General features: G+C 49.1%; 1 protein-coding gene across 10 annotated transcripts in view; it reads right to left on the reverse strand.

Annotated features, from left to right (window-relative positions):
• Positions 1-4,790: 4,790 nt before the first annotated feature.
• AKAP13 (A-kinase anchoring protein 13) overlaps positions 4,791-24,443 on the reverse strand; it is a 336,674-nt gene continuing 317,021 nt past the window's right edge. For 9 of the 10 annotated variants that reach the window (XM_047862510.1, XM_047862509.1, XM_047862506.1 and 6 more), the window contains 11 exons: positions 22,933-23,009; positions 21,770-21,951; positions 21,572-21,654; positions 19,415-19,609; positions 16,748-16,909; positions 16,131-16,201; positions 15,640-15,684; positions 12,329-12,379; positions 11,250-11,699; positions 10,053-10,386; positions 4,791-9,216 (listed from right to left, as the gene is read on the reverse strand). In XM_047862510.1, the coding sequence (XP_047718466.1) occupies positions 9,167-9,216; positions 10,053-10,386; positions 11,250-11,699; positions 12,329-12,379; positions 15,640-15,684; positions 16,131-16,201; positions 16,748-16,909; positions 19,415-19,609; positions 21,572-21,654; positions 21,770-21,951; positions 22,933-23,009 (1,700 nt within the window). In that variant the 3' untranslated portion in view covers positions 4,791-9,166. The remainder of the gene's footprint in view (positions 9,217-10,052; positions 10,387-11,249; positions 11,700-12,328; positions 12,380-15,639; positions 15,685-16,130; positions 16,202-16,747; positions 16,910-19,414; positions 19,610-21,571; positions 21,655-21,769; positions 21,952-22,932; positions 23,010-24,443) is intronic. The other variant, XM_047862507.1, reaches the window with a different exon arrangement.

Below are 24,443 nucleotides of genomic sequence, written 5' to 3' on the forward strand. Positions count from 1 at the left end.
TCTTTGTCCATCCCAGTCCGTGGGTTTTCTCTAGTTCAGATACAGTCCTATACTTCCCCAGCCTCTCTTTCTCTTTGTCTCTCTGCAGAAGGGAATCCCTCCCATCTGTGCCTATGCCACCTGTTTTAATCTCTCCCAGTTCACAATCATACACCTGTGGCCCACCAGGTTGTCCCCGTGGGCCCCTGGAGATGTCTCTGTCACTCTGCAGCCCGGACTCTTGGAATTCAAAGTCCTTTAGCCTCAACACTGGTGTGTTTGAGGGACAAGGGAACTGCGGATCCCCCTACTTCTCTGCCATGTTGGATCTCCCATGAACTCTTCTTTAAATGTTTGGTAGAATTCACCTGTGAAGCCATCTGGTCCTAGAAAATTGTTTGTTGAGAGTTTTTGATTACTGATTCAATTTCATTGCTGGTAATCGGTCTGTTTAAATTTTCTGTTTCTTATTCAGTTTTGGGAGGTTATATGTTTCTAGAAATTTATCCATTGTTTTCTAGGTTGTCCAATTTGTTGGTATATAGTTTTTCATAATATTCTCTTAGAGTTGTTTCTATTTCTGTGGTGTTTGTTGTTACTTCTCTTTCATTTGTGATTTTGTTTGAGTCCTTTCTCCCTCTCCCTCCCTCTCTCTCTCTCTCTTCTGGCTAGAGGTTGATCACTTTTGTTTATCTGTTCTATTGTTTATTTGTAGTTTCTATTATTTATTTTTGCTCTAATCTTTATTATTTCCTTTTCTTGTTTAGCGTTTTGTTTGTTCTTTTTCTAGCTCCTTTAGGTGAAAGGTTAGGTTATTTGAGATTTTTCTTGCTTCTTGAGGTCAGCCTGTGTTGCTAAAAACTTCTCTCTTAGGACTGCTTTTGCTGCATCCCAAAAATTTTTGACCATTGTGTTTCCATTTTCATTTGTCTTTATGTATGTTTTGATTTCCTCTGGGATTTCTTGGTTGACCCATTCATTGTTTAGTAGCACGTTATTTAACCTCCATGTATTTGTGGTCTTTCCAGATGTGTGTGTGTGTGTGTGTGTGTGTGTGTGTGTGTGTGGTTGTAGTTCACAGCACTGTTGTCAGAAAAGATGCATGGTATGACTGAACTTTTTGAGTTTGTTGGGACTTGTTTTGTGGCCTACTATGTGACCTATTCTGGAGAATGTTACATGTGCATTTGAAAAGAATGTGTATTCTGCTGTTTTAGGATGGAATATTCTGAATATATCTGTTAAATCCAGTCTGGTCCAGTGTGTCATTCAAAGCCATGGCTTCTGTTTATTTTCTGTTTGGATGATCTGTCCATTGATATAAGTGGGGTGTTAGTCTTTTACTGTTATTATAATACTATCAATTATTCCATTTATGTTTGTTATTAACTGTTTTATGCGTTTGAGTGTTCCCAAGTTGTGTGAATAAATATTTACAATTGTTGTATCTTCTTGTTGGATTCTTCCCTTTATGATTATATAGTGTCATTCTTTGTGTCTTGTTACAGCCTTTATTTTAAAGTCTATTTTGTCAACGTTAAGTATTGCTACTCTGGCTTTCTTTTGACATCCATTTGCATGAACAATGTCTCTCTATCCCCCTTTTTTTTTTAAGTTTATGTATTTATTTTGAGAGAGCAAGAGAGCGAGCATGAGTGGGAGAGGAGCAGCAAGAGAGGGAGAGAATCCCAAGGAGGCTTTGCACTGTCAGCATGGAGGCCGACATGGGGCTTAAACCCATGAACTTGTGAGATCATGACCTGAGCTATCAAGAGTTGGACACTTAACCAACTGAGCCACCCACGCACTCCTATCCCCTTTCAATCTGCAGATGTCCTTAGGTCTGAAATGAGTCTTTTGTAGGCAGCATATAGATGAGTCTTTTTTAAATCTACTCTTACCCTGTATCTTTTGATTGGAGTGTTGAATCCATTTATATTCAAAATAATTATTGATAGATATATATTTATTGCCATTTTGTTACTTGTGGTAGTTTTTGTATTTTATCTTTGGCCCTGTCTTGCTCTTTTATGGTTTACTGATTTTATTTAGTGATATATTTGGATTTCTTTGCGTATCTATTAGTGGTTTTTGACTTGTGGTTACCATTAGCTTTGTACCTTCTGCATGTAACAGTCTATATTAAGTTGATGGTCACTTAGTTTGAACCCATTCTTTACTCCTCTCCCCCTCATATTTTAGGTATATGGTGTCTGTCATAACTTTGCATCTTTTTGAGTCCCTTGACTGGTTTTTATGGATATATTTACTTTTACTGCTTTTGTGCTTCCTACTTTTCTTACTCCTACTTAGGGTCTTTCCTTTACATTCAAAGAATCCTCTTTAATATTTCTTTAGGACTGGTTTAGTGGCCATGAACTACTTTAGTTTTTGTCTGAGAAACTCTCTCTCTCCTTCTATTTGAATGATGGACTTGATGGCTAGAATATTCTTGGCTGCATATTTTTTTTTCCTTCAGTACTTTGAATATATCATGCCACTCCCTTCTAGTCTCCAACGTTTCTGCTGAAAAATCTGCAGATGGCCTAATAGAGTTTCCATTGTGTGTAACTGTTTTCTCTTGTTGCTTTTACCATGGTCTTTATCACTACTTTTAGTCATTTTAATTACTGTATGTTTTGGTGTGGCTCTCCTTGAGTTGATTTTATGGGGGGCTCTCTGTGCCTCCTGGATCTGGATACGTTTCCTTCCCCAGATTTGGGAAGTTTCCAGCTGTTACTTAAGTAAATTTTCTGACCCCTATTCTCTGTCTTGTCCTTCTAGGTCCCGAGAAATGTGAATGTCGTTATGCTTGATGGAATCACTGAATTCCTTAAGTCTAGTTTTGTTTTTTTCTCTCACTTGCTCAGCTTGATTGCTTTCCATTACAATCCTCCAGGATGCTGATTTGTTCTTCTGATTCCTCTAGTTTATTTATTCCATCTAGTGGAGTTTTAAGTTCATTTATTGAGTTCTTCATCTCTGGTTCTTTTTTTATGTTTTCTGTTTGCTAAGGACCTCAGTGAGATCCTCCACTCTTAAGTCCTGTGAGTACCTCTACGATCATTACTTTAAATTCTCTATCAGGCATATTACTTTTCTCTGCTTCGCTTAGGTCTCTTGTGGTCTTGTCTGTTCTTTCATTTGGGGCAAACTCCTCTGTTTCCTCATTTTGTCTAAGTCTCTGTTTCTATGGGTCAGGAAAGTTAGCTACACCTCCTGCTCTTGAAAGTAGTGGCCTTGTGAAGGAAGAGGTCCTGTGGTGCCCTGCAGTGCAATGTCCCCTCTTCTCCAGGACCTGGTGCTTCCGGGGTGTCTCCTGTGTGTGTTGCATGCACCCTGCTGTTGTGGCTGAGCCTCTTTTCAGCTCAATCACCTGCAGCGGGCAGGGTTTGGTCCCCGTGCTGCTAACGGGCCAGTCTGTGGCTGCTGTGGGCTTGAGTCAGACCAGATGTCTGCCCCCCACCCACTGCTAGGGCTGCAGTCTGTGCGTATGTGTGTGTGCGTGTGTGTGGCTGTCTTTCCCTCTCCCTGGGGTAGGAGTCTCCCGAGTGGTGCTGGCTCACGTACGTGCTGCTTACACACTGTGAGGCTTGCGGCACTGCTTTGGGTGGGCTCCCGCCAAGTATATTGGAGGGTGTGGGCAGGACATAGCGTCGGCAAGGCTGGCATGGGCCTTCTGGGGGAGGGGCCTGGAGTGCCAGGACTGAGGTAGGCCTGGCTGCAGGGGGTGGGTCTGCCCAAGTGCAGGGGGAGGTGAGGTAGGGTCTTAGCAAATTAATGAATTATCGGTGTGGTGGTTCCTGCAGGTGTGTGTGTGTGTGTTGATGCTGGGGGAAGGGGAGGGAAATGGCACCTGCCAGCTCCTTTGTGGATGAGTCTCCCCGTGATCTCTGCCCCTCCTGCAGACACTCAGTAACTCTCCCTCTCCCGTTTGTCTCAGGCGGTTTCAAACTGCTCCCTCTACACTGTATCTCCGTGGGCTATTTGTTGTGCTGTCTCTTTAAGGGAGGGGGCTCAGGCCCTTCTGGTTTTCAAAGCAAAACGTTATGGGGGACTCGTCCTCCCCATGTGGGTTCCCTGGTGCGACAGTCTGTTTCCCTCCCTCCCGTGGATGTCTGTGGTCTGTGTAGCTCCGGGCAGTGTCTCTCCCTTCCCTACGGTTTTTGATACGGCTTCTTTCCTACATTTCATGGAGTCTGTCCTGCTGCTGTCCTTGCACGTCGTCCTGGGGGCTGGTACGGGGTGGAGAAAGTTGTCAAAGGCAGGCAAACTAATACTTTTTACAGAGTAAAATCTATAGCAAAGGGCAATTTTGCTGCACTGATTTAACTGGAAATAATTTTGACTCCAGGCACAAACCCCATGACTTCAGGGCTGGTCAGTTACCCCCCGGGGTTTTGCCTCTGGGCCCCAGGAAAATGTCTCCGAGGAACCACTGAGCACTTATGGAATCTTCCCAACTTCTGTTCCTAGAGGTATGTTAGAAACACAAATTCCCTTTGGGGAGAAAGTTTTTTGTTTTTGTTTTTTTGAGAGAAGAAGTATGAGCAGGGGAGGGGCAGAGAGAGAGAATTCCAAGAAGGCTCTGCACCATCAGCACAGAGCCCAACATGGGGCTCGAACTCATGAACCGTAAGATCATGACCTGAGCCAAAATTGAGCGTTACTTGGACGCTTAACCAAAGTAGCCATCCAGGCACCCTGGGGAGAAGGCTCTCCATAGGGTGGGGGGTACCCCTTTACCAGGAGCCCAGAGTATCTTGGCACTCCCTCCAGGAAGCCCACAGAGAAATACAATACAGCAACAATTGAGACTTAAGGGACATTTATTTTTTTGAAAGGGTGGAGGGGACTTTACAAGTAGAGTCTGAAGCCAATAACTAGAAAGGAAGATAAATAAAATACAAAGCCAGTATGTTGTGGCAAAATCCCAGAAAACACATTGAAAAAAAATTTTTACAGTTTAAAACTGTTTTACTTTATACATAATTACAAATTAATATACAGCATCTGGGTTTTAACCCCTTTGTATTTCAAAAAGAATCTAGCATAGAAATGTTCGTATAGCATCTGAAAACAACAGAAGCAGAGGTATAAGGTGTACGGGGGTCGGCCTCCTGCATATCTGGGCGTCCCCCCGCGCCCCCGGCAGGTAAGGACACAGAAAACCACAGGCTAAACCGTGACCACGGGCGAGCTGACCGGGCGGCTCCCTGTCAGGTGGCTGCAAGAGACAGGAGAGCTCAGGCTGGGGGAGTCTCTGGGGGGAAGAGGCCGGGTTGGGGGGCAGTGCCCTCTGCTGGACAGCAGCGAGGCGACCCCAGCACAGGCCGGGCTTGGCTGGGTGTGTGGAGCAGGTTGTCAGGGTCTGTGGCCGGAGGACTTTAGCCAGTTGGGTTTGCCCGGCTTTGAACCTTAGCGAGATGGAGAAGTAATTCAAGGCCTGTCAATCTTTGCACAAATTAGATGATACAACGAAAGAAAAGCCTTTTTTTCCCCCTTCCTATTTTTTTTTTTTTCCTTTTATGGCAGCATGAAAATACTTTCTAAAACCTGGCCAGCAGGTGGTAGATTCCAAAGCTCCTGGGTGACTAGGAATGTTAGGCTACGCTGGAAGAAAAATCAAGACACAAACCGCAACCCTCCTCTTTGCAGATCAGCGAGAACGACGCGCTGGGCTGGGAACCGGAAGGCAGGCAGGCCACACGTCTCTCTCAACCACTGCCACCATCTAAGCTGAGGGATGTTTCTGGGCTTCCAAATCCCAAGGGCGTCCGAGCACTGGCGGGAGTCCAGCACCGTCTGGGGTCCCCTCCAAACCACCCTGTCTATGGTCACTGAAGCCCACTCACTAGAATAGGCTCTCCAAGCCCTGCGCGGGGCCTGGCTGCCCTCTGGGCACAACCGTGCACCCATCAACACCGGGGTGGATGGCAGCCCCGTGCAAATACCAAAGTCCTCGGGAAGAAAGAATGGGCTTCGGAAAAGCAACTTTAGAGACCAAGGGATGAAAAACCAAGTACTTCTGTGAATGTCAATTCCTGGACCGTCCTGGCTTCTAAGGTATGATTTTCCACCCTTCACTTAAGGCAAAACCTGCTTTATCAAACCCCCACACACCAACACCTGCCCCCCCATAAGGGTAAAACAAACCCCATGGGTCTTAAAATTTTGTGCTGATACCAGGGGTTAGGCAAGATAACGAGGGAGAACATTCTTGAAGGGACAACTTTCAGTGGTGCTACCCTGAGACGTAAGAGGGAAAAAGGTAGGATTCGTACCTTTTCAAAAAACAAAACAACCCCCAAACTTGATAAGGACTTCTGCCCCACAGACAGCTCTCGTGGGGGTAGAGAGTGGAATGTTGGCAAAGGCTGAATTATGGCAAACTGCAGGTTTTTACCCCGCCTCCACGAACATAGCCGATTGTCTCAAAAATGAAGCCGACAGATGAGAGCGGTTAAAGTGCACATGTCACCCACCTGGGATGACAGCTTCTGAGATGATAGAAGTTTTGAGAAGGATGGAGCCTCCTTCCAGGAAATTCACTAGACTCTGGAAATCTGGGGACTCTGGATGGTTGTCTCTATCTGTCCCCCCAAACTTAAACGCAACGTCAGGCATCTGCTTTCTTGAGCCTGGTGGACAAGTGTGGTACCCTACCAGGGGGACACAATGGAACACTGGGTCGGAGCCACCCTGGCAGACAACCCCTTCTCACAGGAAATGAGGGCTCACGACTCGGGCCCCAGAGCGGCTCTCCAGGTCACAAGCACAAGCAGCAACAATCCAGGCAGTTCTGCAAGCACAACAACGTCCCCCGGAGTTCAGTTTCACGGGGGAAAGAGGAGAAAGGCACGTCAGAGCACAGGTCTTAGGAAGCAGTTCTCTCTGTGCTGCAGACCACATTGTGCGAGAGGGCAGGCCAGGTGGACGCAGGAAGCTACTTTCCAATTCTGATTCCACACTGGTCCAACCACAACGCAACCGAGTGGAGTTCCTGGGGTGTGGGGGCAGGTGAAATCTGTCTGGAAAAAACACCAGCCAAAACAACCAAAACAACTTAAACCTTCGAGCAGATTGGGAGTAAAAGGCACCTTCAAATCGCCATTGAGCTGGGCAGCAATGGACAGAAACCCAGTGTCCATGGCGACTCTGTGGGGAGTACATGGGGAGGCCTGGCCTATGTGGACACAGAGCAGGAACGCAGGCTTCATCCGCCGGGGCCACTCCCCCCAGCAGAGTGCTTCTGGGGCGGGGGGGGGGGGGGGGGGGTGGGGAACGTGAAGCCCCAGAGGGGAACCTGAGTTGGGGACGAGGACAGCCAGCCAGGCTCCATGTGGACCGGAGGAGAACCGTGGCAGGCAGGGCTGTAGCTCAGAGCTGTATGGGCTGGTGCAAGGAAGTCCTGTACCTTAGGGTCTTGGGGGGGGGGGGGGGGGTACATCGTAGTTCAAAAGATTAGTTGGTTTGGTTCTGAGAGTCTGTTTCTGAAGGCTAGATCTCCAGGACAGAAAGAGCCAAATGTAACCCACAGGTGGCGTTTCTCGACTCTCAAGCAGGGAAGACAACCCTAGATCAAAGAAGGGAGGTGGGGTAGGAGGAGGGAAGGACACGGACCCCTGCCCCAACCCTTAATTTTCTTTTGGGCCCTCAAGGCACTTGGACAGACACTGAGGAGTGAGCCACACTGCTGGCTCATCAAGTTCCTCGTGGATCGGAGAGCTGAAACCGTTGGGCCGGTATGTTTACCCTTAACACACACACACACACACACACAAATAAATAAACAAATCTAAGCTAAAAATTTTAAAGCAGACCTCTTTCAAATAAACTGAAAGATAAATATCTCCATCTGCAAGGCCAGCTTGCAATTCATCAACAAGCACCAAGTTACAGATTTTGCTTTTCCAACAAGTATGTCCCAAGACCCATGCTCCTGAGGGGCACTAAGCAGGAATCAAAGGGCGCACTGAAAGCACAGACTTTTCTTGGCTGCCCCCCTGCAGGGAAGCAGTGAATCCAGCAGGCACACGGGCCTCAGAGGGGACTCCACAAACTGTCCTGCTCCAACCAGCTGGTGACGAGCCTCAAGCAGACACGGATCACCCACGGTGGGGGAAAAGACAAAGAAAGACCAGGCAGCATTTGTGGCACCTTCAAGGGGTGACCTACAACAACCAACAGACCTTCAAGACTGGAAAAAGGTTTTAAGAGATCAAATTCTGCCGAGGCCCCCAAGACAGAATGAAAACGTTTCTGAGCCACACCTGGGCCAGTGATTCCCTCGGTCTACACTGGTGGAAATTGCTGCACACGGGCTGAACTCCTTCACCTGAACCTACTCAGCCAGTTGTCCTGGTAACAGGGGTGGGGACAACCTCACTGCCGGAGCTGTAGCTTTTCCCTTGGGAGGTTGCCAGGAGGCTGTGGGTCAGTGACAACCAAAAAGTGTCACAATGCAGGAAAAACAGGAAGCCAGAATAGGATTTCTTTGGATTGGATGTTGAAATTAGATTTTTTTTTTAAATAGCTGAAATCCCCAAATCAGGATGGTGCAGATCATGTACATATATATGCTCTTTGAACACATCACACCTTCTCTCACTGGTTTTCACAAACGTTCGCCCTCCCTTCCAAAATGAAATGAGAAATACATGCAAAAAGGGGTGAGGTGTGCACGGGGTAAGGTTCTGGGAAAACCGCCGCAGAGGACCGGGGGAGCCCCAAGCGCCCACACGCTACCTGAGCAGACTGGGCAGCACTTTCACTGCCGAGCCGACGCCTGCCACGGAGGGTGCCTGCTTCCAGCAGACCCTACGCGTCCATGCAGACAGGTACCGGTACGCACACAGAGTCCCACTATCTGCTTGTCAGACTGCTGTGTCCCCCAAACAAAAGGCAGGGATAACTTCAGACCTTATTTGGAAACCTCTTTCAGCCTTTAGGAGTTCCTGACGTGCCCCAAACCAGTGCCCGGACCACTGAAACATCCTCAGTGGAGCCGTTGGCTGCCACCAATGCCACCAGCCCCGGGCCTCCCACCCCACCCTGACATTCGAGACCATCTGTTCCTGGTCCAGGGCCCTGGTCTCCTGGCATGGGCGTCCACGGTAGGAGAGCACACCCAGGAATGGCAGGACAGTGGGGAGCTGGCAGCCACGGGCCGGGACAGTGGGCAGGGTCAGCAGAAGATCTCTTCACCCTCCGTGGGCACTTCTGATGCGGGGCCATCTGGGAAGGGGACACAAGGTGAAACTTCAGAAAAATTTGGCCTTTTCATTACACTCCCTTTTCTTCCTCCCCAACCCAAGTTTCCACCCAGATGATGGCCTGGTGGGCGCCTGACCCCACTCGCAGGGTCTCCTTGACCAGTTCCAGGCATGAGGTCCTCTGACACCCTTCACCGCCTACTGCTCCCTTTAACCTGACAAAGCATCAGATCTGTTCACAAACAGGCCTGGAGACAGAAACTTTTCTCTGACCTCCCACATAGGTGGGAGGGAGTGATCCTAACGAGAAGGAACAGAGAGGGGTTTAGGGGAAAGGGATGTGCAAACAGGGAGCCTCATTTAGGGGGATTTAATCCCAAGCTCCGAGCCGGCAGGGACATCAGTGGTCTCTCTGAGCTTCACGTCCCCTAGGTTCTCTCTGGCTGGCATCACCTACTTCACACACACAGCCACTTGGAGGATTAAGTCAGATCTCGGGAAAAGCTCACCAAGTGCTAGTTATTGTATCGATGACTAGACTTAGACCGAGAGAAGCAGGGAAGACTTTCATCTTCACATAAGTGAGTTTCAGTCCCTCAGCTGGGGAACAGATGCCCCCAAAACGACACCCATGCTCTCTCCTTTGCACACGCGTGCAACACAGTGGGTTCCTAGATGCCCGAGAGTTCGTGCCCCAGCATCCTGCGCAGATAGAGCAGGTGGGCTTGGGAGGTGGCAGTTCAGCTTTTACACACCTGAACGGCACCTTTTAAACCCTTCCTACGCTACCAAAATCCACCCGCCCTGCAGGATCCGGGGACACCATGGGCGCAGGGAGAGCTGGTGCATGCGACTCACCACCAGACTGAGAGCGGCTTCCTTTATTCTTCTTTTTCTTCTCCTTCTTCTCCTTTGGCTTGGCTAACCCGAACAGGCGGGTGGAGGCGGAGGCGGGCACGGGGGCCTGGCTCGGACCCTCTGCTACTTTGTTTGTCTGGCTGGTGGAGCTCAGTATGTGAAAAGGCCCCTTATCTTTGTGCGTCCGAGAGATGCTGTTCCTTTTTGGGGACACCGAGAGTTCTGAGTCCAGTGACCCTGATTTGGCTATCGCAGGTACAGATGGCAAGGGGGACTCCTCAGGATTCGGGAAGAAGGATGGGATCCTCAGCAGCTTGGTGTGAGGGTGAGACACCTGCACATGTTCAAGATGAGAGGTGTTAACCCGGGGCCCGCTAAGTGCTGGCGGAGATCAACTGTGGGGGTCAGCCCACTGTGCACCCACTTCCTCGGACCCCCGGCACTCGCTGTAAAAGGATTCAGGGCTTCCTTCCTAGCGCCCGCCCCCCGATATAGTACCTGGGTCAGTGTTAAAGGTACCACCCTTGATACCATTATTTTTAGCGCATGTACTTAATGTCCACACCGGGAAGAATTCATAGTGTCTTGGGAGGAGGCAGCTCAGAAAGGAACTCCCATTCCCCGAAGAAAGGGGACAGCTGCTTCCCTGAAGACTGACACAGGGCTGTGGAGAATTACCTTGGGGCTGAGGGGTCAGGGGGCGTGGCAGGTTCCAGGCGGGTGGGGGCTCAGAGGTCAAACCAAAGAGGCAGAGAGAAAGACGGTCTGGTCTGTGCGCCCCTGTGCTAGGAGCCCTGATTTACTGGGATGGGGGTGGAATCCATCCTCGCCCTGAAGAGCAGCACGGAGCCACCGGCGCCCCCACCATATATCTGAGTGCCTCTGTGGGACACCACCCGAATTTCCTGTGGCGGTCCCAGATCCATCCATCAAACGCATGGCAACAGGAGTGTTGACAGACAGGCGGGTCCGTGCTCCAGAACAGCCGCTGAAGGCCCTGATACCCGCTCGGGTCGGTGTGCCCCTGTGCAGGAGGGACCGCCACCCCTGCACCTGCCCGCGGGGCTCAGCTCCCGCCTACCGGGCTCAGCTACCGCCCGCGCTCCAGACAGGGCCCTTCCCGGACCCCACAGCGCCCCCACCCTGCACTCAGGCCAGGAGGGACCGGGCCCTTCCCCGACGCCGCAGGGCCCCCACCTGACAGGCGTCGTGCTCCGCCTGCCTCTGGCTAAGGCGCTCGGCGTCCCGGCGCAGCTGCTCCTGCTCCCTCTCCAGCTGCTTCTGGGCGGCGCGCAGCCTCTCCAGGTCGCACTGGTAGGCGCCCTTCTTGAACTGCAGCTCGTCGCGGTCACGGTCGAGGTCCTGGCGGCCCTGCCGCACGTCCTGCTCGCGCTGCGCCAGCCGCGCCTCGCGCTCCTGCAGCGCCCGCTCGCGGGCCTCCCACTCGCGCTCGCGCCGCCGCTTCTCGTCCAGGTGCTGCGCCTGCTGCCTCTGCAGGTTGGCCAGGTCCTGGCGCTGCTTCTCCAGGCTGCGCTGCTTCTCCTGCTCCACCAGGGAGCTGGGGCGCGACGAGCCGCGGCTGAGCGCGCGCTCGGCCAGCAGCAGCTTCTGGTCCTCGATGTAGCTGTCCTGCTGCAGCACCACGCCCTGCGGGGACACGGAGGAGCGAGGTGCGGCCGGACGCCAACGCCCCCTCGTTCTCGCCCAGTCGCCCAGTCGGGGCGACAGCCCTCCACCACCACCCTGGGCACTTGTCACACAGGAATGTCGGCAGCGCGGAGACCCAGCCTCGAGGAGCTGGGTCGCTCGCTGTTGACACGGCCTGGGGTGGGGCCTTGTATTCTGGAGGCGGGACAAGTAGCAATTGGGTCTGTTACAGCTTCAAAGAAAAAGAAGGGAGCAAAATTTACAGATGATACCCAGCAAGTGCTAAGGGGTCCTCACTTGGGCAGGGCTGCCCTATCCACACACCACACGGAGATATGGAACATGGAAACTTACAATCATACTAAAGCTTTTCTGGACAGAAGACCCCCGAACCATGACAGTGCCCCACGTGCTTTGCAGTAAGGCTGCTAACAGCACCTCCAGTCTGCCATCATCAACTCTATCTTAGAAGGTGGAGGACACTCCACCACTGCCTTTTGAAACCTTTCTCATCATGAGAGCCAGTCTTGTCTTGACAGAGGGCCCCACTTACCCACTAGCAACCTCCAAACCCCACACCAACAATACGTGTCAGAACAAGTGAAGGGATAAAAGAGAAAGGCCCGTACCTGCAACGTGCTGAGGAGTTCGTGGAGGTGAACGACACTCTGGACAACCTGCTGGAAAAGGAAGCAATGGCCACATCACCTTGGGACCGAGTCTCAGAACCCAGCGCACCACGTGACGTCTGGCAACATAACCCCCCCCCAACACACGGCAAGGTGCTTGTGTCTGAATGGGAGGTTTCCAGACAGAAAGCACTGGAAAGAATAAGCAGCTACAAGTGCCTAAGAGATACAGAACAAGAACCAGCAAACAAACAACCGTAGGCAGGAAGAACATCAGCGCACATTAAATGCATTATAAAACGCCACCTGTCTAAATTGGTACAAAAATGACACACGTACAGGGTAACAAAACAAAGTGCAGAGCAAATCATGAGAACTTAGTATAGAAGTAGAGTTTCTAAATCAATGGGAAAGGAAAGAATATTCAACAAATTGTTCTGAGAAAAGTGGCCAAGAAGTCTTGGGGAAAAACTGAGTGGGATCTTGGCTCACACAAAAAATATTCAAACAGATGAAAATGTTAAGTGTAAAAAAAGAACCATAAGGAGTTGTAAGAAAATAGAAGAATGTCTTCTGACCATGAAACAGAGAAGGTTTTCTGAAGAAGCAAAACAAGAAACCATAGATGCACTTTTAACGGTCACCATGTGAAATGGAAAAGAAAAAGGTAGGAACATACAGAACAGAAAAGCCAAATGAAAAAAAAAAAATCCTTGAAATGAAAAAGGTTCTTGGGCACCTGCATGACTCAGTTAAGTGTCCGGCTCTTGGTTTCATGATCTCAAGGTTTGTGGCTCTGAGTCAGGCTCTGTGCGGACAGTGTGGAGCCTGCTCGGGATCTGTCTCCCTCTCTCTGCCCCTCCCCTGCTCACACACTCTCAAAATAGATAAACTAAAAAAAAAAAAGGCTCTCATGGATCAATGAGAAATGAATACCCTCATAAGAATACAGGCAAAGAACATAAACCAGCAATATACAAAAGAAATACAAACGGCCAATTATATAACCAATTAAAAATGATTCACCTGAAATCGAACAGATGAAAAATAAAGAAATCCCACTCAAACTTATGAAGCCAACAAAACCTTAGTTAACAACTAACCCCTCCCGGTGCTGGTGAGACCAAGCCTGTGTGGAGGGAGGGGAGCATGCCACACACACTTCTTTCCAGAGCGCAGGGCAGTGTGTGGAGGGAACAGTCACTGTGTGCACAGGGTTGTTCTTGCTGCATTGTTTGCAAAGCAAAAAAGTAGAGGAAGAACTAAACTACGGTACACAACTAACAACAAGCAGCTGTTAAAGAGCGTGTCTGTACAAATGTGCTCTGGGGAAACCCTTCTAAAGTGGGTTAAGAGGAAAAAAGGGCATGAAGCTCCTGGGGGGGGTACTGATACCAATTATACAAAACAATTTTTATAGTATTCACACCCACACAAAAATACACGTTATGTAGAAGAAAAGGCTACACATATAAACCATTTAACAGTAGTTACTTCTCAGTGGTGGGATTCTTATTTTTTTTCCTTTTTTCCATTACTGGACATTTTTCAAGCTTTCTACTATCACATATTCCTTTTATAATACAGTTGACCCTTGAACAGTGCAGGGGTTGGGACGCTGATTCCCTCGAACAGTAGAAAATCCACGTGTATAAATAACTTTTGATGCCCCCAAAACTTAACTAATAGTTCAGTAGTTACCGTTAGTAACAGTCTACTGTTGACCTGAAGTCTTACCCATAACATGACAGTCGATTAACACATATTCTGTATGTTATATACTGTATTCTTACAGTAAAGTTAGCTAGAGAAAAGAGTGTTACTACAAACATCATAAGGAAAACACATTTACAGTACGGCACTGTATTTATTGAAAAAAACCCCAAAACATCACATGTTAAGTGGACCCATGCAGTTCAAACCCACGTTGTTCAAGGATCAACTGTACAAAGAGCAAAATACAAAAAAACTTAATTATCAGGCTTAGCGCTTCTAAAAACACTTTTTACACCTCTTTTTAGTTTATTCTTTTTTTAAAAAAATATTTGTTTCTTTGAGAGAGAGAGGGGGAGTGTGTGTGCATGTGGGAGGGGCAGAGAGAGTCTCAAACAGGCTCCTCACTGTCAGCACAGAAGCCCAACATGGGGCTCGATCCCACAAAGCAGGAGATCATGACCTGAGCTGAAATCAAGAGTCAAACGCTCAACTGACTGAGCCACACAGGTGCCCCTCACTTTATTCTTAATAAATGGAGGTCACCAAAGAAAGCAGACTCTGGCTGGGGCGTCTGCAGGGTGTAATCCATACTGGAATGCCCTCCTTCCCTGACCCTTGTCATGAAGTACAGGGAAGAAGTCACCGAATAAAAAAGAGCTAATTTTGCTCAAGCAGCAGATGACAGAGAGCGACAGTCTGCGTGAGAGGAAGCTTATTTCATTTAAGAATGCTCTGAGGGGAGTTCCTTCAGATACTGCAGTGTTTAGACTTCCATGCCAATAAACTGAAAACATCCTTCTGTGTTTTAGGGGAAAAAGGGGGAAAGATTCCTTTAATTTAAAATTTTAGAAAAAGCTCCTCAGGGACTAAAGATCCTACGTTAAAAGCAAGAAGAAACACGAAGAGCCTCCCAAGAGGGACAGCCCACAAAGCCACTGTCACAGACACTCGGGTCTGCTTACACACGCAGCACACACTCAGAGCCACGCTCGGGTGGCCAGCAGGGAACAGCATTTGCTGAGGAGCAAGGAGAGGAGGGGCCGCAATTCTGCGGCCTGGTCAGCGGAACTCAGCTGAGGAAGGTGAGGAAGACTCGTGTCAGAGGCTGCCCTCCGACGAGAGGCAAGCCACAGCTGCTTTCAGAGGGACACACAGCCAGTGAAGAGTAAAACTCAAAGAAGGAAAGTCAACCTGAGTCTTCGCAGGACGGGAAATCAGTGCCCACAACTACCCGCAAGTTGACCCGCCATGTTCCACACTTGTGGCTTTTGGTGCCAGGCCTGTGTGACAGGAAAGGAGGCCTCACAGCCCATGTTCACAGAAAGCAAGAGGCTGGCTTCTCAAGGACAGAGACACAGACGGAGGCCGTGCTGGGAGGCAACAGTCTGGGGAAATTCCAGGATGGTGCCCTGGGGCCCAGGAAAGGCGGAGGAGAGGGAGGGAGGCGGCAGCCGCACTGGTTAAGTGCACAGATCGTAGCCCAGAGTCAGCTTGTTCACCACGGCACATCAGAAACGGCACATCAGACACGAGCATTCCCAGCCTAGCAATTGTAACAAAACCCTATTCTTACACGGAGCTTGCGATGCCCTTACCTCACTGTTTCTTTTAAGCATAAATACCAGGTTAGCATTTCCACCCTATAAAACAAAACACATGCATTACACCAAAAAAAGAAAAAAAAAAAAAAAAGATCCTGAGGCAAAAATAACATTCAATGTGTGTCTCAATTCTGCTCTGGCTTCCCTTTTTCATTCTTTTGCCCCACAGCCTCTCACTGCAGGGCAATGCAGATTTGGGGCCCCGTAAAGAGCTCAGGCTGGTGTGTGGCACTTACGCAAACCTCTGAGCGCCGGGCCAGAGGCGTGGGCGCCAGGAGCATAAATACGGTTCTGAGCCAGAAAGGCCGGACGGCCAGTAACAGGGGACTCTGAACTGTATGGTCTCTTGAAAAACGTGCTTTCCTCTTATAGTAGAAGTAACAGCAAGTCAGCATCCAAGACAAGATCAACACGGACTAGCTGCCAAGATTATGAATTAGGACAGGTGCTAAGGGGGTCTTAGATGGCGGATTTCAGAAAAATACCTTTTTCAGACCACTGTCCGACTCTGTTCTTCTAAGATCTTGGCCATCCTCTCCCTCTTCCTTCTCGCCTCCTAAAGCAAACACGTTTTTTTTTTTTTTAAGTTGTGAAACAGATTAGGAAAGAAAAGAACACAATATACATAGCTTAGAGATATACTATGTCAGCATCTTATTAATGCCAAATGGTGGCAACTAAGTGATTATTAATAACTTTACTGAGACAGAAGAATTAGAAGCAGAAAAGAAAAACAAGTATTATTGGTCCTTTGGCCACACCTTAGCTGAGATCCCAGGAAATTATTTTTTATTACTCAAAATAAGCGTGACACTGAAAGAAACTGTGTTTTGGCAGCTAGCTGCTCGATGGGATTTCACTAGAACATCTATTGGCTGAAAGGGACCAAGGAGCTGAAGCTACCAGAACATACATCATTTTTGGTTTTATGTGATAGTCGAGGATCGCCTACAGACGTACAAGTTCTAAAGCATTTACCTTTTTTTTTCCCCTTTTTTTTCTTAAAGTAAGCTCTAGGCCCAATGTGGGGCTTGAACTCATGATCCCGAAAGAGTCACATGCTCTCCCGACCGAGCCAGCCAAAGGCCCCTAAATCATTTACCTTTAGAAGCATTCATCTGATGGCTGTCGAATCCTCCAAAGGTCTCTGCTCTCCGGGGCAAGGAAACAGGGCCAACCGTACCTTCTTGCTCAACAGGGCTACTGACAGCCTGCCCCAGTGTGCCTCCCAGGCTTCCACTCACCAAACCCTGAAGGATCTCCACTGGAAAAAAGGAAACATGCAAAAGCGACATTTCACCTTCCAATGAAAAAAAGAACATCTCCAGGTGATACACAAGATGTACAGGGAGAGCATGATCAGAAAATTCCAGAGAGTGATTAGGTGACCCCCTTTGCCCAGAATGTGTGTCTTAGCTGGATTCTACTGGGAATTCTGAGATTAAACCTTTAGCCTTCTTTATATGAGGCCTAAGAAACTTGAAAGGGCACAGGGAAGACAGAGTAATTTACTGGAAGGAGTGTGGCCTTCTAGAGCCTGTGCCAAATTAACCAAAAAGAATTCCTGGGAAGTAAGATGGGCCAATTTGAGAGCAGCTAAAACTGGCAGGGTTGTGCCTGCTGCCACAGTGAGCTCAAGCGACCAGAGCAGAGATGTATCCAGATTCTCGAGTCTGTGACCAGCGAGGCCTCTTTTCTAGAGCCAGTGTCCCACGGAAAGGAGAAAGTGCTTCCGGTGGAATAAAATTTGAGCAGGAGGGGAGCAACAGAGGAGTAGGGGGAGGAGGGAAACAGAGGCAGGGAATCTTGTAAGATAAGCCATCATATTTTTAAAAAAAACACCACACGGAAACAAAGAGTCCCACGAAATGAGAACAGGTATCTCAACGTAAAAAATTAAGAAACTTATTTCACGTAAAAATGCACAACCGGGAAACCTCAAAGTCAAATCTCACACAAAGCTAAGGAGAGAGAGCTAGAGAAGGAACGCGGGGCGTAACTTCCCTGCGGGTGGTAACGGCACATCAGAAAGCCACGTTCATAAAGTGGACAAGCTACTTACAGTGAGGAGAGGACACAGGCAGGGAGGAACCCAGGCAGGAATCGGGAAACACAGACTCAAACAAGTGGGAACAAAGAGAAACAATCATTTTAGAAACAGGAAGTACAAGATAGGAGCAAACAGACCCAACAGAAAACAACTTACCAGAAGGGGGCAGGATACTGGAACTTTAAAAAGATGGGAGAGAAAAAGCGTGAAGAGAAAGTGACAAGTACCGAGGACAGGCGGAGACGGCCCAGCATGTGGGTGACGCACATTCTTGAAGGAGAAAATCAAAGCACAAGCATAGGGAAGATGCTACAAACTATCCTTTAAGAATACTTTCCTGAAATCTGCAAACTCTGAAGCCACACCAAACTAGAACACTGAGAACCTGGGGACATCAACCCAGAAAAACCCCAACACTAAGGCCTGTGCTAGTAACATTACTTGAATTTCGAATAGGTAGTTCTTTGGGCACTTGGCAGATGGCACATGACTTCTATGGGAAGAACGGAATTCTGATCACACTCCGGTGGCAATGCACTAAGTCAGAAAAAAAAGGAGTAACATTATTTAAGAACAACTGAGATACCCAAGGGGAGAAGACAGGAACCCAGGATTTTCTATCCCAGCAGAGGAGCAGACTTTCAAGCTCTCACTGGCATAAATTATCAACAGTGTGGAAGCACACAGGGTACTGTCCTCGCGAGCCTTTCCGGAGACACCTACTGAAGGAGGAGATTCAGCCATCCAGGACGACAAGCCACATGACAAAGAACCTCAGCAGCGATGACCGTCCCTACTGCCCAGACTGTGGTCTTAAGCTATCATTTCTCGCTACCAGAAACATGAGCTTCTTAGAGACATGACTCTAGGCCTGGGCAGAAAAAAGATGAGCCTGCAACATCTTAGTATGCCAAACAGCCAGGCAGCTCTCAGAAAGTACTGGGGCCATGGCAAAACGACTCCGAAGCCAAACCAAGAGGTGCTGGTTGGCAGAGAGAGGACACTTGGAACTTGTCATAAGGATAAGTGTTATACCGACTTCAACCCCATCAAACAGGTTTAAATTCATGAGTCTACAGTAAGATCTAAAAAGTTGTGGTCACCTTTAGAGGGTGACCACAGATCAACTCACTATCCTGAAAATTAGTAAAGGGGAAAAAAAATCAAGTATTTATCCTTTTATCTTCCTTTTCCTCTGTGTTACAGAGAAGAAGACAAGGAGCTATTCTTGCCTCTGATACAAGAGCACAGCACTAGGAGAACGTGGCTCACCGAAGGGATCAGGGCCAAGGAACTAAGCCTCTGAATGTAGCTGTGGGTGTGAAGCAACTAGGACAGAGGAGCAGACGCCCTGCCTGAGTAACAGCCAGACCGTGAGAGACGCTACAGGTCAAAGAGCTCAGGTTCTTCAAAGGAAAAGTGTGTGGGAAAGAAAGAAAGGGACGGAGGGAGGATTGGAAAACAGGACTCTGGAAAAGCCTAACAAAAACCACACGCAAGACTATCGTGTCTATGAATACGCCTGTGGCCAGAAAACCATGGGCCAAGGGCCTGGGTAGCCGTTACAAGGATGTTCTTCTGATAGTAATTTACTAAACAAAATTATTTGTTTTGGGTTGTTTTCTGTATTTGTGCTTTATTTTACAATAAAACAGTAAAAGCTGGCAGATAATGTCAGAGCATTGACCACTTTGGGAAGGGATCAGGAGGGGTGATTACCCTCATTTATTGCACTTTTCATTAAAGGTCCTCCTTTGAGTGCCTCTTCTGTGTTGGAGCGGAAGAGGACTCTAGAGCTGTGAGTTGGGGAGCACTCTTCAGGCAAGGGAGTGCTGCACTCAGTCATGTCCCGAAAGATCATCTCCTTCTCTTCCAGTAAGAGAAGGATCTGCTGGTCCTTCTGCTGAAGTTGTTCTGCAGGGGACAATGGAGAAAAGGTCTGGTCACTTGACTGGGGTTTAGGAAGAGACGACCAAGACGTGGGCGCCACCTCGTGGTCATCACTGGGACAACAGAGAACACAGGTCCACCCCCAACCTCCCTTTCCTTCATGAAGGCAATTTCTATCCTGGGTCTTTCCAGGCAAGATCAGATCTTCTGACATAACAAGCATGAACTTTGTTGGAAACACTCCTGCCTCCTGTGTATTTCTCAACCCACTCCTGTCTGCATCTGCTCTTTCCAAGGCGACCATTACTGACCCAACGAGGCCTGGTTTCACGCTTCCCCCGTTGAGCGGTCTTCCTCCCTAACTTTGAGGACCTCACTGGTTCTCCTCCTGCCACCGGCAGTGGAAGATCGGGCTCCGTCTGGGCTCCATCCTACACCTCACACACCTCCTTTTGGGGATCTTCACTGCCATAGCTTCAATGATCTCCCACGTGCTGGTAACTCACGCAAAGCACCCCAAATCCTGCCCACTGCTGAGCACCAGACCACTGAGTCCCACTGGCCTGTGGCTCTCCTCACTTAGATGCCTAGTCCTTGTCAGAAAGCTCTTTTCTCCATTCTTGCCATCCCTCCTCCTCCCTCCATCCTTCAGCTTGGCCAGTGGGTGCCATCCCACATGCACCCTTCTCCGCAGGAGTCTCCTCGACGGGCCTTCCACTCCCAGGGGGTCCCCCACTCCCTCCAGCAGATCTCCCACTGGCTTCAATGCCAAAGAAGACAATTCAGGTTGAAATTTTGCTACACAAATCTATCATTTCCTTGTTGCCGTTCAAGCCTTGGCACCTTTCCAGCTTCATCCCCATCTCTTGGCCCCAACCCCCAGGCACACCAACCTGCCACTCCTCACCAACCCTCAGTCCTCTTTCCTCTTCACCTAACCGTGCCTGTCGTCTGGTGCAGGAACTGCTTTCAGAGTCAGCTCATGTGTCAAGCTGCTCTGTGAGTCCCCACAGGCAGGATTAGGTCCCGCATCTGTATGTGCTGCGGTCCAGTCCATCATTTGTGCCCGTCTTCCCTGCTAACGTGGGTTTCCTGACAGCAGGGGCTGCTCCAGGAACCTTTGCACATCCCACTCCCTAGCACCTAACAGTATACCTGGCTGAGTGCTTCAAACACATCCAGAGAAGGAAGTGTTCATCCCCGCCGTGCTCATCATGGGCTGATAAATCAGGTGCAACTCTGGCTTCAGCCTAAATCTGCCATTTTCCCCCCTCCCCAAAACACAATGTTATCGCTTTGTCCAGCATAAAGGACTAGCTGGACTCCTCGGGTGCTTACATTTACCTGAGTCGGCCTTATTTCTACCCAAAGCACAACACTCAGTAAGCACTGGCAGAGAGAGGGGAGCCTCTGCTGTTGACAGGTAGGGGAGATTTCTCGGCCATGCAGCACATATGTGACCCTGGACTGCCGGGCCTTCATGGGCCTCAGCTTTCTCATCTGCACAATGGGGATGAGCATATAGGGATGTCGACAAGACTACACGAAACAGCAGTAAGTAGAGGTCGAACATCATCAGTGAGCACACGTCTCCCAAAACCACCTCATAACTCATTGTGAACACACAGCACAGTGGCAGGAGTAACTGATAAAAACAGAGTAACTGGAAAACTCCTTTCCTCGAGTACCTCTCTCTCTGTTTTAATCTTAGACCCGACCGTGAATTTTGGCAAATTTTTCTGCGGCAAAGTACAAAGAAGGCCAACTGGGTTCCAAGAACACGGCCAGTGAGAAAAGAGGACGTCCCCCTGACCTGGTGTCGGACCCTTCTGACGGCCACTGTACCGGCACGCTGGTCGGCTCCAATCTGGCTGCTCCTCTGTCAAAAGCCATTCACCTCCTGTTTTGAAGTGCATGCTGGGACGGCAGCCTCCACACCTGCACTCCCGGCACACGCACGGCCCCAGACGCTGCCAACAGCCTCACCTTTTAATTCCCGCGCTCTGCTGTCCAGCGCCCGCTTTTCTTCCTCGCTCTCGCTAGGAATTCCCTCGTCTTCATCTCTGTTCCTGACACCAACACAGCACAAAACGGATCAAAGACCCGCACGAGGTCAGTGACCCCAGTCGCTCCCTGGGGGGGGATGAGGTCAGAGGGGGCCGGGCGCCCCGGTGTTTTGCTTACAGGGTGTTGATCGTGTCCTGGATGATCTGAATCCAGCTGTTGCGCTCCTCTTTGGAGCCGGCGTGCACTTCCACCATCTCGGGGTCCCTCATGCCCATGCTGATCAGGAACAGACCTTTCTCCTCGTGCGCTACCTCTCTCACAATCAGCTTCTTTAAAGAGATCACTGTTGACTTCTGGTCCTGGAGAAAGGGGAGACGGCCGACATGACAGAGGCAGGCGACAGCCTAACTCTCAAGAACAACTCTGATCTAAGGCAAGACCAGATGTACGATCTCACGTATGTGTGGAATCTAAAAGAAAAAAAACCCTGAAAAGCCCACACCAAACTCCTAGAAAAAGAGACCGGACCTGCGGCTACCAGATGTGGGGGGGCAGGGAGATGGTCAAAAGGTACAAGCTTCCAGTCAGGAGAGGAGCAGGCACGAGGGCCGAGGGCTACGGCTAACAGTGCTGTATGGCACACACAGAAGGTGCCAGGGGTTCTTATCACACGGGTTCCCATTTCTTTCCCTCTTCTCTTTATACTAGATCCCTAGGAGATGACGGGAGCTGAGCTTACTGTGGTGAGCACTGAATAATGTATGTAAATGGAACCATCACTCTCTATGGCTCCCCCAGGGACGTACGTCAGTTTTTTCTCAAGACTAGGGAAAAAGGGCGTATGGTTTAGCAAACTGTGGTGGATTTAAGATCAAGAGAAGTATCTCATCATTTACATTTTATCAAACAGAAAAAGATTTCCAAAAAAGAGATAATAATTCATATCTCTAGAGGATCCAGACATGGGGTCTTACAGGATGAACCCTTCTAGGTTCCTCTGTGAATCTGTCTGGCAACAATACATACTGGCACGATTTACGGGGCATAACGTGCAAGAAATACTCCAGCAACAGATTTCTTTAGATAGAATGCCCAAGACTCTAAAAGGGACTGTGAGGGAACAGAAAAATAATGGGGTTTTTTTGGGGGGGGGGGAGAGGGGGATGGCATGGAGACAGAAAATTGCAAAGGTATCTGAGAGATTCCTCAGAGGAAGCTGTCCTGAGCAAATTCATTTTGAGGGGGCAGGAGAGCAGTAATCCATGGTCAGACCCAATACCTGTTCCAGCTGTTTCAAACATCATCAATTACAAACAGAAGACACCAACAATTCAGCTTACCAATGATGCAAAGACATATTTCTGGTCTTTTTCTTGAAGGAAAACTAAAATGTCAGTAAGGAGAACTGCTTGAGCCTCTGGAAAATGGGGAAGGAGAGAAAGAAAAAGGAGTACTTAGTGGTGAAGCACGGTCAGAGCACCTCTATTAGGGGACAGTTCAGCAACCCACCCCACACGGCAAGGCACTCGGGACCCAACAGTACACTCCGCTCCTCCAAGGTGACCGTTTAATATTTTTGCAGGAGCCATATGTGGTCATTAGATTTTCAGAGGCATTTTTAAAAAAAATTTTTTAAGGCTTATTCATTTTTGAGAGACAGAGACGGAGTGCAAGCGGGGGAGGGGCACAGAGAGAAGGAAACACAGAATCCGAAGCAGGCTCCAGGCTCTGAGCCATCAGCACAGAGCCAGACGCAGGGCTCAAACTCACAAACCATGAGATCATGACCTGAGCCAAAGTCGGACGCTTAACCGACTGAGCCACCCAGGCACCCCTTCTGAGGCATTTGGAAATAACAGCAGCTATCACCAAAGCCATATCTTGAGAAAGCTTGAGTATGCAGTTCCGGAAAGATCTATCCCATAAGGCAAGACTTTAAGAATAAAATACTCCTGGGACGCCTGAGTGGCTCAGTTGGTTGAGCGTCCGACTTCGGCTCAGGTCGTGATCTCATGGTCCCAGAGTTTGAGCCCCGGGTCGGGCTCTGTGCTGACAGCTCAGAGCCTGGAGCCTGCTTTGGATTTTGTCTCCTTCTCTCTCTGCCCCTTCCCTACGTGTAACTCTGTCTCTCTCTCAAAGATAAATAAAACATAAAAAAAGAGTAAAATTCTCCCAGAATAAAGTTGGGAAGGACTTTAACAGATGTCAAATAGTACCACATTCCACGACATCCTCGACTTTTGATCGTGACAATGGAAGAGGCGTGGGAGAGCAGACCAGAGAGCCGCCAACAGCTGATGGATAAAAATGCCTCAGTCTAATAAAGGTGGGCTTCCCTCCCGCCCTGCACCCCAGGAGAACAGAAGGGTTCTGCGACGCCCTCTGGTTTCACAGGTACATGTGAACACAGTGGCTCTTCCCCCTGCTCCAACGTCTCCTAGGCAACATCAACCTCTGTCTAGCATGGACACAGCCAGCCCTCCCTCTCAACTAAGACAAAAGTCAAAGTAACTATCCACTTGGATCTAGTAACCCAAAGAATGCCACACACTCTTGCTGTGTTGGAGTTCAAATTTTCCATTCCTCCCGTGAGGACAAAGTCTGGCATCTCTGGAGATCAGCCATCTACTGAGATCTAACCCAGGCTGGTCCCCCTGTGTCTTCTTTTCCCTGGAAGGAGGGCCTATGATTCCTTGGGAAAAGAATGGGGGCTTCTGTAGCCCCCTTACGGGTGGTCAGGTCCCTTCCGGCCTTTCCTACCACTTCCCACGACTGGAAGCCCCTCCCCATGTAATTTACTACCAAGCTATACAGAAAACAGAAGTTGGGGCTCCTGGGTGGCTCAGTCGGT

The sequence above is a fragment of the Prionailurus viverrinus genome, chromosome B3, assembly GCF_022837055.1.
Source record: "Prionailurus viverrinus isolate Anna chromosome B3, UM_Priviv_1.0, whole genome shotgun sequence".
Taxonomy (NCBI): domain Eukaryota; kingdom Metazoa; phylum Chordata; class Mammalia; order Carnivora; family Felidae; genus Prionailurus; species Prionailurus viverrinus.